This window comes from Zosterops lateralis, assembly GCF_965231275.1.
Source record: "Zosterops lateralis genome assembly, chromosome: 5".
In the NCBI taxonomy this organism is placed as follows: Eukaryota; Metazoa; Chordata; class Aves; order Passeriformes; family Zosteropidae; genus Zosterops; species Zosterops lateralis.
Genome location: NC_139766.1, coordinates 39370040 through 39384044, shown reverse-complemented (window position 1 = coordinate 39384044; position 14005 = coordinate 39370040). Strand labels below are relative to the sequence as shown.

The 14005-nt window shown below is 34.6% G+C and overlaps 1 protein-coding gene across 2 annotated transcripts in view; it reads right to left on the bottom strand.

Annotated features, from left to right (window-relative positions):
- Positions 1-157: 157 nt before the first annotated feature.
- The window catches only part of SPOCK3 (SPARC (osteonectin), cwcv and kazal like domains proteoglycan 3), a 143674-nt gene continuing 129826 nt past the window's right edge, over positions 158-14005 (bottom strand). For both annotated transcript variants that reach the window (XM_083862503.1, XM_083862502.1), the window contains 4 exons: positions 9468-9689; positions 4114-4176; positions 2840-2977; positions 158-1821 (listed from right to left, as the gene is read on the bottom strand). In XM_083862503.1, coding sequence (XP_083718629.1) covers positions 1649-1821; positions 2840-2977; positions 4114-4176; positions 9468-9689 — 596 coding nt within the window. In that variant the 3' untranslated portion in view covers positions 158-1648. The remainder of the gene's footprint in view (positions 1822-2839; positions 2978-4113; positions 4177-9467; positions 9690-14005) is intronic.

Below are 14005 nucleotides of genomic sequence, written 5' to 3'. Positions count from 1 at the left end.
AATACATATTTTAATAGGTAAAATGCATCTGAAACATGAATTCTTCCCAAATCTACATTTCAGACTATGTAAAAAAAGTCAAAATGATGGGCTATACTGGCCAAAGGTTGGTTACAAGAGTTTTTATTTTGCAAACTATACAGAAACAGTAAAAAAGAAAATGCTTTATACTTTTCAATATTACATAAGATAAACAGTAGATTTAGTATTTACTGTGTAAAAATTAATTCAAATAAGAATCTGATTTTCCTTTTATTAATGATGGTAAATCAGTGATTCATTTTTAAATTATACAACCTGTAGTAATACATTAAGCAGGTCATGTCAATTTTATTGTGGGCAGAAAGAAAGATAGGATAAGAATGAAGATGGTGGTCCCAAAATGTCTACACAATTAATTAACATGCTAACATAAATACAGTGATTAAAGTAATTTTCTCTACAGTCAAATCTTAAGTGCTACTCTACACAATAAGTATAATCTAGACCACATGGTAATTACATAATAATAGGAAAAAAATTAAAATAATCCATTTTCTTCATTCCAGCAGCAGTACCTATACTGGTATTAATTTGGTAATTGGGTGTGCTTAGCTATTGCCTAACATCCTATACTGGTATGCATGCTAAAACCTCCCTAGTTCTATTTTGCAAGGCACCTTTACATTACGTTCTATAAGTTTCTGCACTAGTAACAGAAAACAACATGAATTAAGATAAAGAGCAAAACTATTTCCTGAAATAAGAAAATAAAAAGCATCATTATACACTTATTAAAAACTACCTTGGGGCAAGTGACAATACTCTGAAATATAGTAATGTATAAAGATAATACAATTTTAAGCAAATCTTTTTCCCAATGTAAATATTTTGTCCTAGTCTGATTAAAGAGAAATACAGAGAAACAACAAAGGGTAAAGCAATGTTTAAGTAAATAATGATAAAGCTTATATGACATTGACATGAAACCAAAAAGAGGAAGGACAACAAAATTTTACAATTACAGAACTGGTGCTTGTCCATGCTACTGCTTTTGAAAATTCCTTTCAATACTCTAGCCACTTCCTAATAAAAACATAACTACAAATGCAAACCCAAAGGAGGACTTTGCTACAGTTTTCCCTCCTGATTTTTCTCCATACCTTTGGTTAATTAAAGGCTGGTTGAGATGCTACTTGTGCACCAAACTTCTTCTACTGCAATACATTTCTGATTCATTAAATGGACAATTGCAGGGCCTAAAACACTAAGGGAACTGAAGTTAAGTCACAGTATGCATTCTGAAGAGGACATGCACAGTTCCAAGTAAGGGCAAATATCCTTTCAGCAGAATTTTGAAGAGACTCGTTGGCTTTCTAGTGTGTTTTGCACATATATATATTTTCAGTAGCACATAACATTTTTTTCTTCAGGCTAGAATTCCAATGTGTTTTCTTCAGCGCAACGGCATTTAAAAACTCAAAAGCACATGATATAATTATTCTTATTTAAACAAAAAAAGTCTATGACTCCAGCTGCAATGTTTGAAATAATCATACAAAATATACATATTTGTTAGAACCCTTTTGATCTTGGAGAGCAAAGGGATTTTATGAAATATCATCTTGTGAAATTTAGAAAGGTACAACATATGGACCTCTTAATATTATCAAATATATCCATCATGATCATCGTCGTCATCATCATCATCATCCCCTTCATCTTCATCATCATCTTCAATTTCATCTTCATCGTTCATTATTTCATCTTCATCACCTTCATCATCTGTCCATTCATGGAAATCACCAGAGGCAAAATCACCTGAAGTCTCTAAATCGATAGCTAAAAAAGTATGACAGTTATAGAAAAGACTCACGAGATACACTACATATTTACAGTATATTTTACATAAACATACAAAAGCACACCAGAATATTTACTTTCAGAACAACTATACAGGGTTACATAAAAATAAAATATAATTAATACAAAGATTCCTTTGTCATAAAAAAATTCACCTTACTATTTAATTAATTTCTCAATACGAACAAAGGGAGACAAATTTTATGGATTGGAACAACTGAAAAAAATTAAGTCCAACTCACAGATGACAATAAGGACTGCTGATAATATAATATAATATACTATTGTTTACTTCTTATATATTGTCTTGAACTATATCAAACTATTAATTTATCTAGAAACTATCTTGGATCAGATGGACAATAGGCCTGAGCTTGTCTCTCAAATACTATATACAAGTTACTCTCTGCTTCAGGCTATGCTCTTTTGTTGAAGAAGTGAAAAGAAGTCATAAATGACTTTTTTTTTTTTTTAAAAAAAAAAAAGGAGGAAAAGAATTTTTTTTTCATCTTTTATATCTGGGACATCAAATAAAGGTGACATGGGAATTCTTGGAAGAAGCTGCACAGTGCTGTAGGGAAGGGAAAAATAAGGGAAGATTTAGTGTACTAAAAACTTTTGGCAATTCCCTCAAATATAAACTGAAAAAACGTCAAATCGAATCCACTTGCATGCTGATTACCCAAAGGCATGTCATGAAACAATCTGGGACTTATCTAATGCTGCTCTAGAAAATTAATTTTTTCTGGGTTTATATACACTATGCCAAGGACACGTAAGGGGTCTATTGAGAGTTGACACAGTGACAGGAGTTCCAAAAAATAATGATGCAAACGACAATAACACATTATGTTTTGTTGGGTTTTGTATCAAAATCCATGTAGTTGGGTCCCACACTTCTTACTGAAGAAATTTAACCTGGTTGGCAATCAAAGGGAGTAACACCTCTAAACTAAACACCACACAAGGTCACCTAACTACATTAAGGTTAACTTACCACAATCTGCTGCACCGTTTGTTCTGGACCCTGACACCTCATTGCCGTATCTGTCCACACACCAGCACTGCCCTAGGCTTCCATGGCACTGACTTGGTTTGTAAAACCCATCCTCATCACAGAAGGGGATGTACTGCCCTGCAAGATAGATTCATAGAGACAGATATGCATTGAATAAGTACACTAAAGTTCATGTCTTGGCCAATATCACAGTTATAGCAGAAAGCAACTACCTTTTCCTGTTTCATCATTTCAGACTCTACACTGACTGCTTTAGTAGTACTAAATTCAGTTGACTCAAAGTGACTGAATGTATCAAATGTGGGAGGGAAAATAACACATTTCAGTCTTGGACTGGTTTCAAGAAATAAAGTGAGTGATCTTCCTTTAAATTTTTTGTCGGCACTGTGATACATATTTCTTACTCCCTGAATATATCAGTCCAGATTTTCACTGAATTGTGGTGAAAAGGCTCAAATGTAGGACCCACTCCTGCATTGGAAGTTCTATCATCTGTGGAGTACAAATAACTCTGAATAGTAAGGGCCAGACTTCCTGAAAAACAAACTATCTGCTGCAAGGAGTTGTGTATAATGTATATCTTACAAACCGCTTATTTACACACTAATATTTAATTATTCCACCACAGAATAAAAATGCAGTAGAACACAGCACAAAAAACTGTAAAAAATTAATACTAAATTTGCGTTCATATGTACAAGAGGTGCTTGTCTACAGCTGAATAATCCACTCTATCACTTGGACCAAAAGGAGACCACAATGAAAAAAATATTCATATGAAAGCATTTGAAGTGTATAGCTCTTGTTAGAAACCATCCTTATGGGAAATACAGTTTTGACTGCTTCGGGCCAAGCCTTTTATTGCAGCTTTTACACAGTGGCTAGTGGTAAATGAAGACTTTACACTTCAGAAATATTGATGCAGTATAAACCGATTCACAACAAAGATTTCAATTACTTACAGAATATTACAGTTAAAGGATCAACAGAAATACTACTTTAAGAGTACCTTATGCTGTCCCCTCTGTAGCTGTAAAAATGTACCTTCTATCAGGGTAATAAAACAGATGTAAGAGCTTTTGGTAAGTAATGTAATAAAACCAAGTTTAATAGCTTTCGAGAATTTCATAAATTTTGTTGCTGAGATTTACTGTGGTCTATCTTCATTGGATTAATATTGATTTTGTGTTGCTGTTTAACTAGGGTTATTTATGTAAGTAATAAAACCTTCAAAAGAATGATCTATGGCTCACCTAGGAGCTTCTTTCCTCCTTGCTGCTTCTGAATGTTGCTGAGTTCTGTCTGGCAAGGTGGGTCTGAAAGGACATAAAAAATGTTAAACAGGTTACGCAGTATCTAGGACAGAAAGCACACGTCTACGTTTTCACAGTTTGCTGTTGTAAGGTCACTCTAACTACTGATCTTATGAAACACACACATCTGAAATAAAAAAATTACCACACCTTGCTACAGCTTCAGAATTATGACTCTGCACAGCACCATGGATCTGTGCAGTACGCCACTCCCAGTTAACTCATCTCCAAGTGAGCATCTAGTCACTAATCTGGAGGATCAAGGAAAGCTAGACCAAAATAGTAACTCTATCACATCCTACTTTACTGGTCTATAAAAAATCAGTGCAGCTGTGAAACTTGCCTCATGAATTAGCTAAAAAACAGGATGGCTCTTTTAATTTTCTCCCTTTAGTCCTTTTTAGAAGTCATGCTCCAATTTTGCATTTCACATATTACACTAAGAAAATAAGACCTTTTTCTTCAGTGAAGTCTGAAAGATTGTGATCTCTGGCAACAATTTAAGACTGGAACCCACGGGTATGAAGCCTCATGTGCAGCAAACTAACTTAAAAATGGAGGCCAAACTTGAGATGGCTCTAAGAAGCAGAATATGTATTAAAATTCAGTTTTTCTATCTTTGGCTACAGCTTATTCTAGTTCTGAGCAATTTAATTTTTTGCTGTCCATAAAAGAAAGTCGCAGTATACCCCATGAATGCCAAGAAAATAAGACGTGAATGTGCTTACACCATTGTTCAATAAGTGAAAAAATCAAAGACAGTAAATCACTAATTAATCTCTGTACACTGGCACTGCACACCATATTAGACCATTATTAGCACCAGGGCATTTCTCATTCTGAACCAGCAATAGAATTACTGAGTTTACTCACAGGTGTTTTTAGCTTGCACCATTCCCAGACAAAATCTTACATGCCATGAATATTAAATCCATTTTCCAGTTTAGCAGACTCTGGTCATTTGTAATGCATCTTTGCCATGTACTTAACTCAAGGATCCCTTTTTCTCCATGCAAACAGAAAAAGGTGTTCTGAGCTGGTTTAAAGATGAGTAAGACTGGCCCAATCCACTGATGCAGAACACATGTTAGACCAGAACCCAGTCACTAGGTCACTTTGGTGACAAATGCCTAGATGAAGTGGGGATCAAAAATATACTTCTGGTGACCACAGAGCCTTTTAGCTGGCACAGCCTAGTTATTCCAACATGCCTTTGATATTATCCAAGAGAGAAAATAAAAACTAGTAAACACTAATAACCCCTTGAGGGGTGTTCATTTCTCTTGGTTTTACATTTTAAATAACATTTACATATGCAATACATTTAAAGAACCTCATAAATATTTCCAGTGGCCTCAAATCTGATGGGCCTGGCTTTTCACACTAAATCTACAATGATTCTTTTCAGAGTGAAGGCCTGAAGGGTAGGCTCCACTTTCAAAATACTGGAGTCTTAACACCAGAAGAAATTTTCAATTGTCATTTTTCCAGACAATGAACCAATTTCTCTGGGTGCTCTTGAAAAATCACTGAGATTTGACATCACTGGGTGGGTATTCAATTTTAATAATTCAGTCTTTGAGTATTGGTTGAGACTACATGAAGTTTTAGTTTTTTGTTGTAAGAAGTACTTTGAGGGTGATCATGCTTACTATTTCATTATCTTTCAAAACTAAGGTTTCTGTCTTTCTCAATATCTGATAATTTAAACACTTAATGCTACAACATTCTGAGGATCGAATATTAAACTAAAGGTATTTTCTACTACCATTAATCTAATAAATGACAGTAATTTATCATACAAATATCATATGTTATAAGGATCTAGAAATGGGGTGCATTTGGCAGGGTCAGGTTAATGGTTTGGTTATATCACAGAACATTGCTCTCCTCTCCTCCTCCTCCTCCTCTCCTCCAAAAGTGATGGGAAATATGTCGATGAAGAAAAACTAGTCAAAGAGGAAGAATATATTTTTTTTTCCATGAAAAATAATCCTAAATTAGAAACATACATATGCACACATGAGCACTAACATGTGGAAATGTAAAAATTATGGATGATGCCTAAAGGAAAAAAAAAATCTTCTTTTACAGCTATAAATCTTTGGTGGCATAACTACAAAAAGGAATACCACCAATCAAGAGGAAGGTGACATGAGGTAGTTACCCAAAACACTCTTCTTCTCAGAAGTTAGGTCTTCAAGATTAACATTTAAGCTTTGCTTCTCAGGATAAAAGCAGCAAGAACTCTTAACAATACTAAATCATTCTGGTGATTAAAAATGTCAAAGAGGCTAAAAGGCTAGAAGTTCAATTAACTCCTTTTGGCTCACAGCACATTCGTTTTCCTCTCTTCCTCAAATCATAATGCCTCCCTCTTTATTTGCAGGTTAGTTCCTAAGTTTGAAAAGCTTTTTTTTTTTTAGATTTCTGAAATTATTTCAATAAAAAAGCAGACACTGGACATCTTATGGTAGCCTTGAGCCAAGGAGAAGAAAAAAAAATCCATTACAAAAATCAGGGTGATTTCTCTTGAAATAGTGATGAATCTGACATCCATCTGTCTGAAAATCTGAATACAAATAAGGTATCTAATCTGCTTTCATTGATGTGGCAGGAATTGTCCTTCTGATAATATCCATGCATGGCTAGGAGTGAATCATGAACACCAGCCATTCACACTTCATCAGGCTCAAAGTACTGGTGCACACCAGAGTATCCAATGCTATTAACACTGCCTCTTGAGACATCAGTACCCAGTCACATCAAGGCTAGCGCAATTAAGCCTTGATTTACCCAAAGAACACATTAACAGATCAACTGGAATCAAAGAACGTCTTGACAAAGAACCTCTGTGATTTTTTTTAACAGATAGGTCTCAAGGAGCTGTTGCCCGCACAGTGAGTCTCCAACTTTCAGAGACTCTCCTTTCCAAAATGCAAATTTTGGAAATACAAAATACCAAATACAAAGCAGTGATTTTTTTTCACCTATCAAGTAGATAATATTTGGCAGAGCCTCTAAGTTCTGGAATATGGTCCACTGCAGACAAGGCTGTAGTGACATCTTGCCTGTACTTGGGGTCAAGCATTATAATTGTAAGACATCAAGGTTTGTATTTTAGGGATCTGAAGCATTGGTACCACACTTCAAGAAGTCTGCCAGGGAATCTCATTTATGATCATCATTTATCTTGATAAAAGCATGTTAAATCTTCCTTTGCAACTATCTATAAATATATTTGAAGTCCTTGCAATCTTAAGACTGGCAAATACAGACCACAATAATTATCATTCTTCTGTAAGCGGGACTGTTTTTAAAGTCATGAAGATGTCTTCCAAGGATGACAGATAGAAGAGCCTCTAAGAAAACACATCTAGAGAACTGCTGGACAAATAGATCCATGCACAGGCCTGTAGTGAAGAAATACTTTGATGCCAAGCATTAATACTCTCAGCACAATTGTCTATTCTCCTACTCTGAATCAGTGATGCAACAAAACAAGGCTGCAGTAATTACTGGCAGAAAAAATTCAGCCTATAAAAAGGCCAACATTGCAAAGGCCTCAGAATTTGGGTAAGCACTTAAGTGTCACGTTAGCATTGAACAACTAAGAAAGTAAGTTCTGAAGATGGGTGCTGAAATACTTGCATGGATTGTTGAAACTAGAGGGCCATAGTGACCAAAGTGTAAAGAAAGATTTGCAAAGAACACTGGCACAGTGCAGATTTTGATGTATTGCAGAAATGCATTTTAATGCCTTGGATATACCTCAGAAATACTAAACTACATTTAAAGCAGAGTAAGGACAAGAAAAAATGCAATAAGCATCAGTGGACTGCACTTAAGTGTTTAACTACTAGTCAGTGCCCTGGTTATGCCATGCATACATTATATGAAATTGGTGGAAAAACCTTGGACCATAGTAGGCCTACTGTGTAGGCCTACATGTCATTTGCTGTATTTCCTCTGGCAACAGGAAATAATTATACTGCCCTTTCAAAGACTAAGGGTATTTATATCTTAAGCTGAAATTATTGTTGTCTTTTATATTATAGACAAACAAACAAAACATGTTATGTTCTTTAAGAGCTAGATTACTTTTGGGTTACTTCTAATTTGCTACTGTCAGTAGTAGTACATACATGCTTATGAAAAAATCACATAGAAGTTCTTGTTCTACTATAAAACAAACAAGGCTTTTTGAAAGTTTGAATGTTAACTTTTTAACAAGAAAGTTAGCAAAGAAAAAATATCTGCTATTTAGTATTTATCCACAGAAGTACAGCTTTATTTTTACTTAGATTTACAACTGGCAGATGTGGCATGATAAAAACCTTTATTTCCACAGAAATCGGAATGAAACCATAAATGTTGAATGTTAATGGGAATTTATCATGAGAGTTTCAAGGGTACAAGTGAGATTTAAAAACTGATACTAAAACTTTCAAAAAGGCTGAATTAGCTTAGCAAACTTTCCACCAAATCAGTTTTATCTCCTCTAATGGCAGTAGAAATTTGAACCCTAGTTGCTATTTATCCTTTAGAAAAACACTCTCATGTCAGTAAGAAAAACAGCAGGGACTATCCTGACCACTTTAACACGACATTTAATGAGTGAATTCCTTGATATGTTACAACTAGCTGGATTATATAATTTATGTGACATCCCACCTATGTCTAAAATTGTTATATATTCCTCAGGAAAACAATGCTTATAGGTTATGCTTGTTTGTCTAACCAAAATCACATCAGAACATTAACAAGAGATTCAACTAGGCAATAAAACCCAACCGGTTTTAGGTTTTAATGACTGGAAATAACTTCATCTCTAATGTTCATTCAGCTATTTTATTAGGCTCACTGAACATTAAGATACCCTACATTAGGAATAAAAAAGTTCATTTTATAACGTAGGCAAAGTAGACTGGGAAAGAAATAACTTAAGTAATTTTGTTCTTTATTTTCATCTCTTTCCCTCTACATACATACTAAATTTTGGCATGAGGAACAATATAGATGTAAAAGCATTAGTGGCAGTGTTGCACTTAATTTAGAATCCTTTAATTTCTAGCAAGCCTTTCCATTTAGCTTGAGCTGTTTGGCTTTTTGCTTGTTTACAGGTTTTTTACTTCATTTTAGATATTCACCATATGTCACAAACCTTAACACAAATCATTGCACAGCATTTAGGAGCTTGTAGTTCACTGTAATCTTCTTAATATATTAATAAAAAGATAAAGCCCAACAAAAAGGTCAGTCATTTACATATGCAGGTTGATCTCATCTTTTACCTTGCTGTCTTTGAAAGCAGTAGCACCACTCATTGTTAGATATCAAACTGTCTTTGTATGTATCACAAGAATTGAAGAACGCCCTGGTGCATGGCTCGTTCTTGTCAAGGTAAATGCTTCCAAGTTCTGACTGGTCCAACAACAGGTCATAGTTCGTATCCAGCCTATTAAACATCCATCCGAGGGAGTCTTTGCAAATTGGCAAAATGCTGGTATCAAATCCTAAGAGGCAAAACAAAAATAATAAAAAATTATATAGGAGAAAAGCTAGAGCAGCTGCTGATCCCAGCCACCACAAAAGAATGCTGCATCATGGAAATAGCTCTGGTGGTACAGATACCATAAATAAACAGTGTATGCTATTGAAATGCACATAGAAATTATGTCAGATTCACTTTTAAAATCACTAAACTAACCTGCTAAAAACAGCCAGCCTCAAGACATTCAGAAATATGAGTTTTCATGTCAAATGTTATACGTGTAGCCAGTATCATACTTACCTAAACAGCTTTCATCTTCCTAAATCACTGCTTGAAAAAATGGCTAAATGGAACAGACTGAGTTAATTATTCCTGTAGCCAGACCTCACACCTCCTATTTATGTTTCCTGCATTAACTTTAAAGTACATGCAGACTTGCCTATGGACATGAAATGGAAATGCAGAAACCACCAGGTCAAAGCCATGAGCTGCAGATGATACAAACACAACTCCTTTTCTGGTTCATGTGCTCTGGGTCATGCCACAGGCCAATGTGGCCAGGTAGTTGAGCACACACCCTAATACAGAGCAAGATTTAGTGCTAATAAACATCATTCTTCTCAAAACTTTATATTAAAACTGAGCACTGGAAAAAATGAGATTGGTAGATATGGCTATAGAAAAGTTGACATGAGAGGATGCAAGAAATCCCAATTTTTATTGCTGTTGAAAGTCAAGCTGCCTGCCTTTGCTGTTGTTCTGAAAACAGTAAAGAAATCTGAAAAGTGCTTCTATATTGCTATAAAGGTTTAATCCAGTAATTGTATTAAGATGTCATTAGATGTCCTTTTAGATATATATCTATATATGGAAATGCCTTCTCTGGTAGAATGACCATTTCAGAAAGGAAAAGAAAGCTGACAGCATCAAAATTCCATGTGCAAGTCAGACCAACACATAAAATCCCTTTCCCCAGAAATTCTAAATTAACTATGACTTCCCATCAGGGTGATCTCACTTTTTCTAGTTCCTTGATGATCTGTTACATTAATTATTATTGTTGTTTGATATAAGGAAGACAAAAAGAGGAAAAAAATAACCCAGCCATTTCATATTTATAAAGTTTTCATGTATTTAACACAATTTAAAAACATACCCAAGCATTCAGCCAAAGATCTCTTTCCCTTCCTCTTCAGTCCTTGATAAATCATCAGGACAAAACTTATTTTCTGTGGATTATGAAAAGCAATGAGGATACAGGACTCAACTGAATGAATAAGGATATAGAGTAAATGTCTTCTGCAACCTTATCTGTAAAAGGTATCAGAATTATTCAACAGGTGCTTCTGATTAGAAAAAATCTGGAAGGTTCTTCCATCTATCCTGCCTTTTGTGTACCTGCATGACAGGAGAAATTATTCTTGTACTTGCAACTTTTTCTCAATTTAGCACTCCGGCCAGCTCACCCGACTCTAATAGATGGGGCAGAAATAGAGAAACCATGATTTTAATTAGTAAGAGGCCAACTAGAAGGGAATTTAAGATAAAAGCCATTTAAATGGTGTATTTAAGGATAGACCTTGTGGGCCAAAATAAGTGAAGGTAATACCTCTGCATGCGGAAATTCCAGCTTAAGTTTATTGAAAGAGGCATCACTTTCATAATATTTTAAAATTTGTATTTGTGGTTCATGCTGGCAAAGCTCACACCATGAAATATTTGTATTTTAGGATACTAGAAGACAGTTTTATGTTTTTAATAAACTATACTAAGGAAAAGCAGAAATCCCCCAAACATCTGCTTATTATTAACAGAATAAGCTGAGTTGGAAGGGATCATTGAGTCCAACTCTTCAGTCAGTTTCAAATTATACTCTAAAAAGAAATAAATTTATCTGAAGAAGAGTGAAAGAGAACATTTCAAAGGTGTACACACCAGTAAATTAAGGCTGGAAGAATATTATACAACTGCATTAGATTTTATCCCTATTTTTTTTCTTGATCTCCTTAACTAGCATTAGCCTGTGACTGGAGTTCACCCTTTGCTTCCATTCCATTCCTCAATTTTTTTCTCACTTCTTTCTATATAGATTTTAGATTGTTTAAAAAGTGATGTCCCACCAGCATCTTCTCTATTACATTTTTCATAATTAAGGACAAAGCTTGAAATTAAAAAATAAAAAAAATGCACTGGAGTCAGCAATATAATTAAAGGGCAGATCATTTTATTACAGATCACTGATAGCCAGGATTGAACCAGAAAAATGTTATTATGTTCTAATATTTTCAATAAATCCAGTCAAAGTTCAACACAACTATAGCTGAATATTTAAATACAGAGTATGAAGTCTGATATTCATGACATACTCTTCCCAGAAGATAGGAATATATTATTCTGGTATATCAGAACTAATAAACCTACTTCAAACAATAATATTTTATATAAGAAAAGCTTACATTTATTAAAACTGTCATAACCTATGTGTTAAATAGCATCAGATACTGGAAGAAAAAAGCACTGTGGATCATGGATTCTAATTTTCTAGTAAATAACTGATTTAATAATTTCTAAATCTGATCATGCTTTACCTTGAAAGTAATTTATGGTTCTTTTTTCAGTGTTCAACTCTGAAGAAGTTTGTATTTTCACTTATAGCCCAGGTATATTTGTTGTAGTTTTCACTATTTTTTTATTCATCCTTTTGTTTAGTAGATAGAATTTTAGTGTTTTAAATAGATAAAAATCACATTTCTTCTCTAGTTTTCACTGGTCCTGTTTCATCAAGCCAAAGTATTTCACAACCACCAGTAACTGCAATATAGAAATGTCTTAAATCTAGGTAAAATATTAGTTTTGCTCAAATAAATAAAAATTGCTCAAGTATTACAGAGGTGAAGCAGGCAGGGGTTGACAGAGATAGAAGCAGCTTTGTTTGATATAAAATGGAGCACTCCACCTCTTCCAGAACTGCTACAGCACAAAAACATCATCACTTCAAGTCTATACACACATTACCAACTCTTTTAGAGATAATGGTGGTAAAATTCTTGGTTGATTTTAAAAGAACCTTTACTGAACTGTCCAAACTTAAAATGATCAGAAGTACTTTCTCTCAACAGTGACTTGCTTCCTCTATTATAATATTGATAAAATAATACATCTTGAAGGTGATATATTTGGGTAAAAGAGAAAAGCCTTGAAGCACATATCTAGAGTTTTCTATCTGCCAACAGGGTTTGACACATGAAGGCATCAGGCGATGCAGAACTAAGAATCAAAAAATTACCAGGTGACCTATACCTAGGAAATTATTGCCCAAATAACATACTACATATATTATCACTTGGAATACCAACTAGAATGCTACTTTTACACATTTTTCACTGTTATAATACAAAGCAATAAGCAGAAACTAAGGAATAATTAGTATAATTGAACGATAGTAATTTATTCTTAATGATTAAGTACCAGGACATCATGCTGAGGAGAGCAAAAACTGCTGCTCAGATGACTAAATTATGAAAGATGTTTTTCTCTTTCATTTTAAGAACTTACTCAAAATCTATTTGCATATACCATAATGAAGTGAGCTTTTATGCAGCTATTTCTGAACACTATCTAAAAAATATGAAGTACCAGCTCATGCTCTTTTCCTGGTCAAAACAATCCCAAGGGAAAAATCATTAAGAAATATAGCCATCCTCCACATCATGGGCATTCAAAACATTTGCTCAAAAGGAAGCAACAGAAATGCTCCTCTTTCTGGTTATTTCTCTGGGGAGAATTTCAACTCTTATCTGCTTTCCAAGGTAAAACTACTGTTTGCCTGCTTATGAAGCACATAAGTAACGTGTACATTGAGGAAGACAGCTTTTCAAACCATGTGGAAATCAGAACAGCATACATACATAGAGATCACATACTGCATTGTATAGAAATTGTTTATCTAATATGCCAAGAAGTACACAATTTTTTCCAACACCAGCATGCTGTCTGAAGCAAAAAAAGTCACTGGCAAATCACACATGTGAATAAACACACATGCACTCTTTGCCAGACTCCTGGCTCACATCTAGACCGTGGATTTTGCCTGTTGAATGTGCAAGAAGTTCTTCCTTTGTAATGGATTTCTGTAATATTCTGGTTAGCAGAAAACCTTCAGTGAACAGCATCTCACAGCTGAAGGCTACTGTGCACAAGTTGGGAATATGTTTCACTTCCTAATGCAATCAGGACAGAGCAGAGCAGGAAAGACTAAAACAAGGAGGACTAAGAAGAGGTGAATACTTTTGTACTTGATCACAGAAGTGCTGATCTTGGTGAGCCTCATCTGCCTCC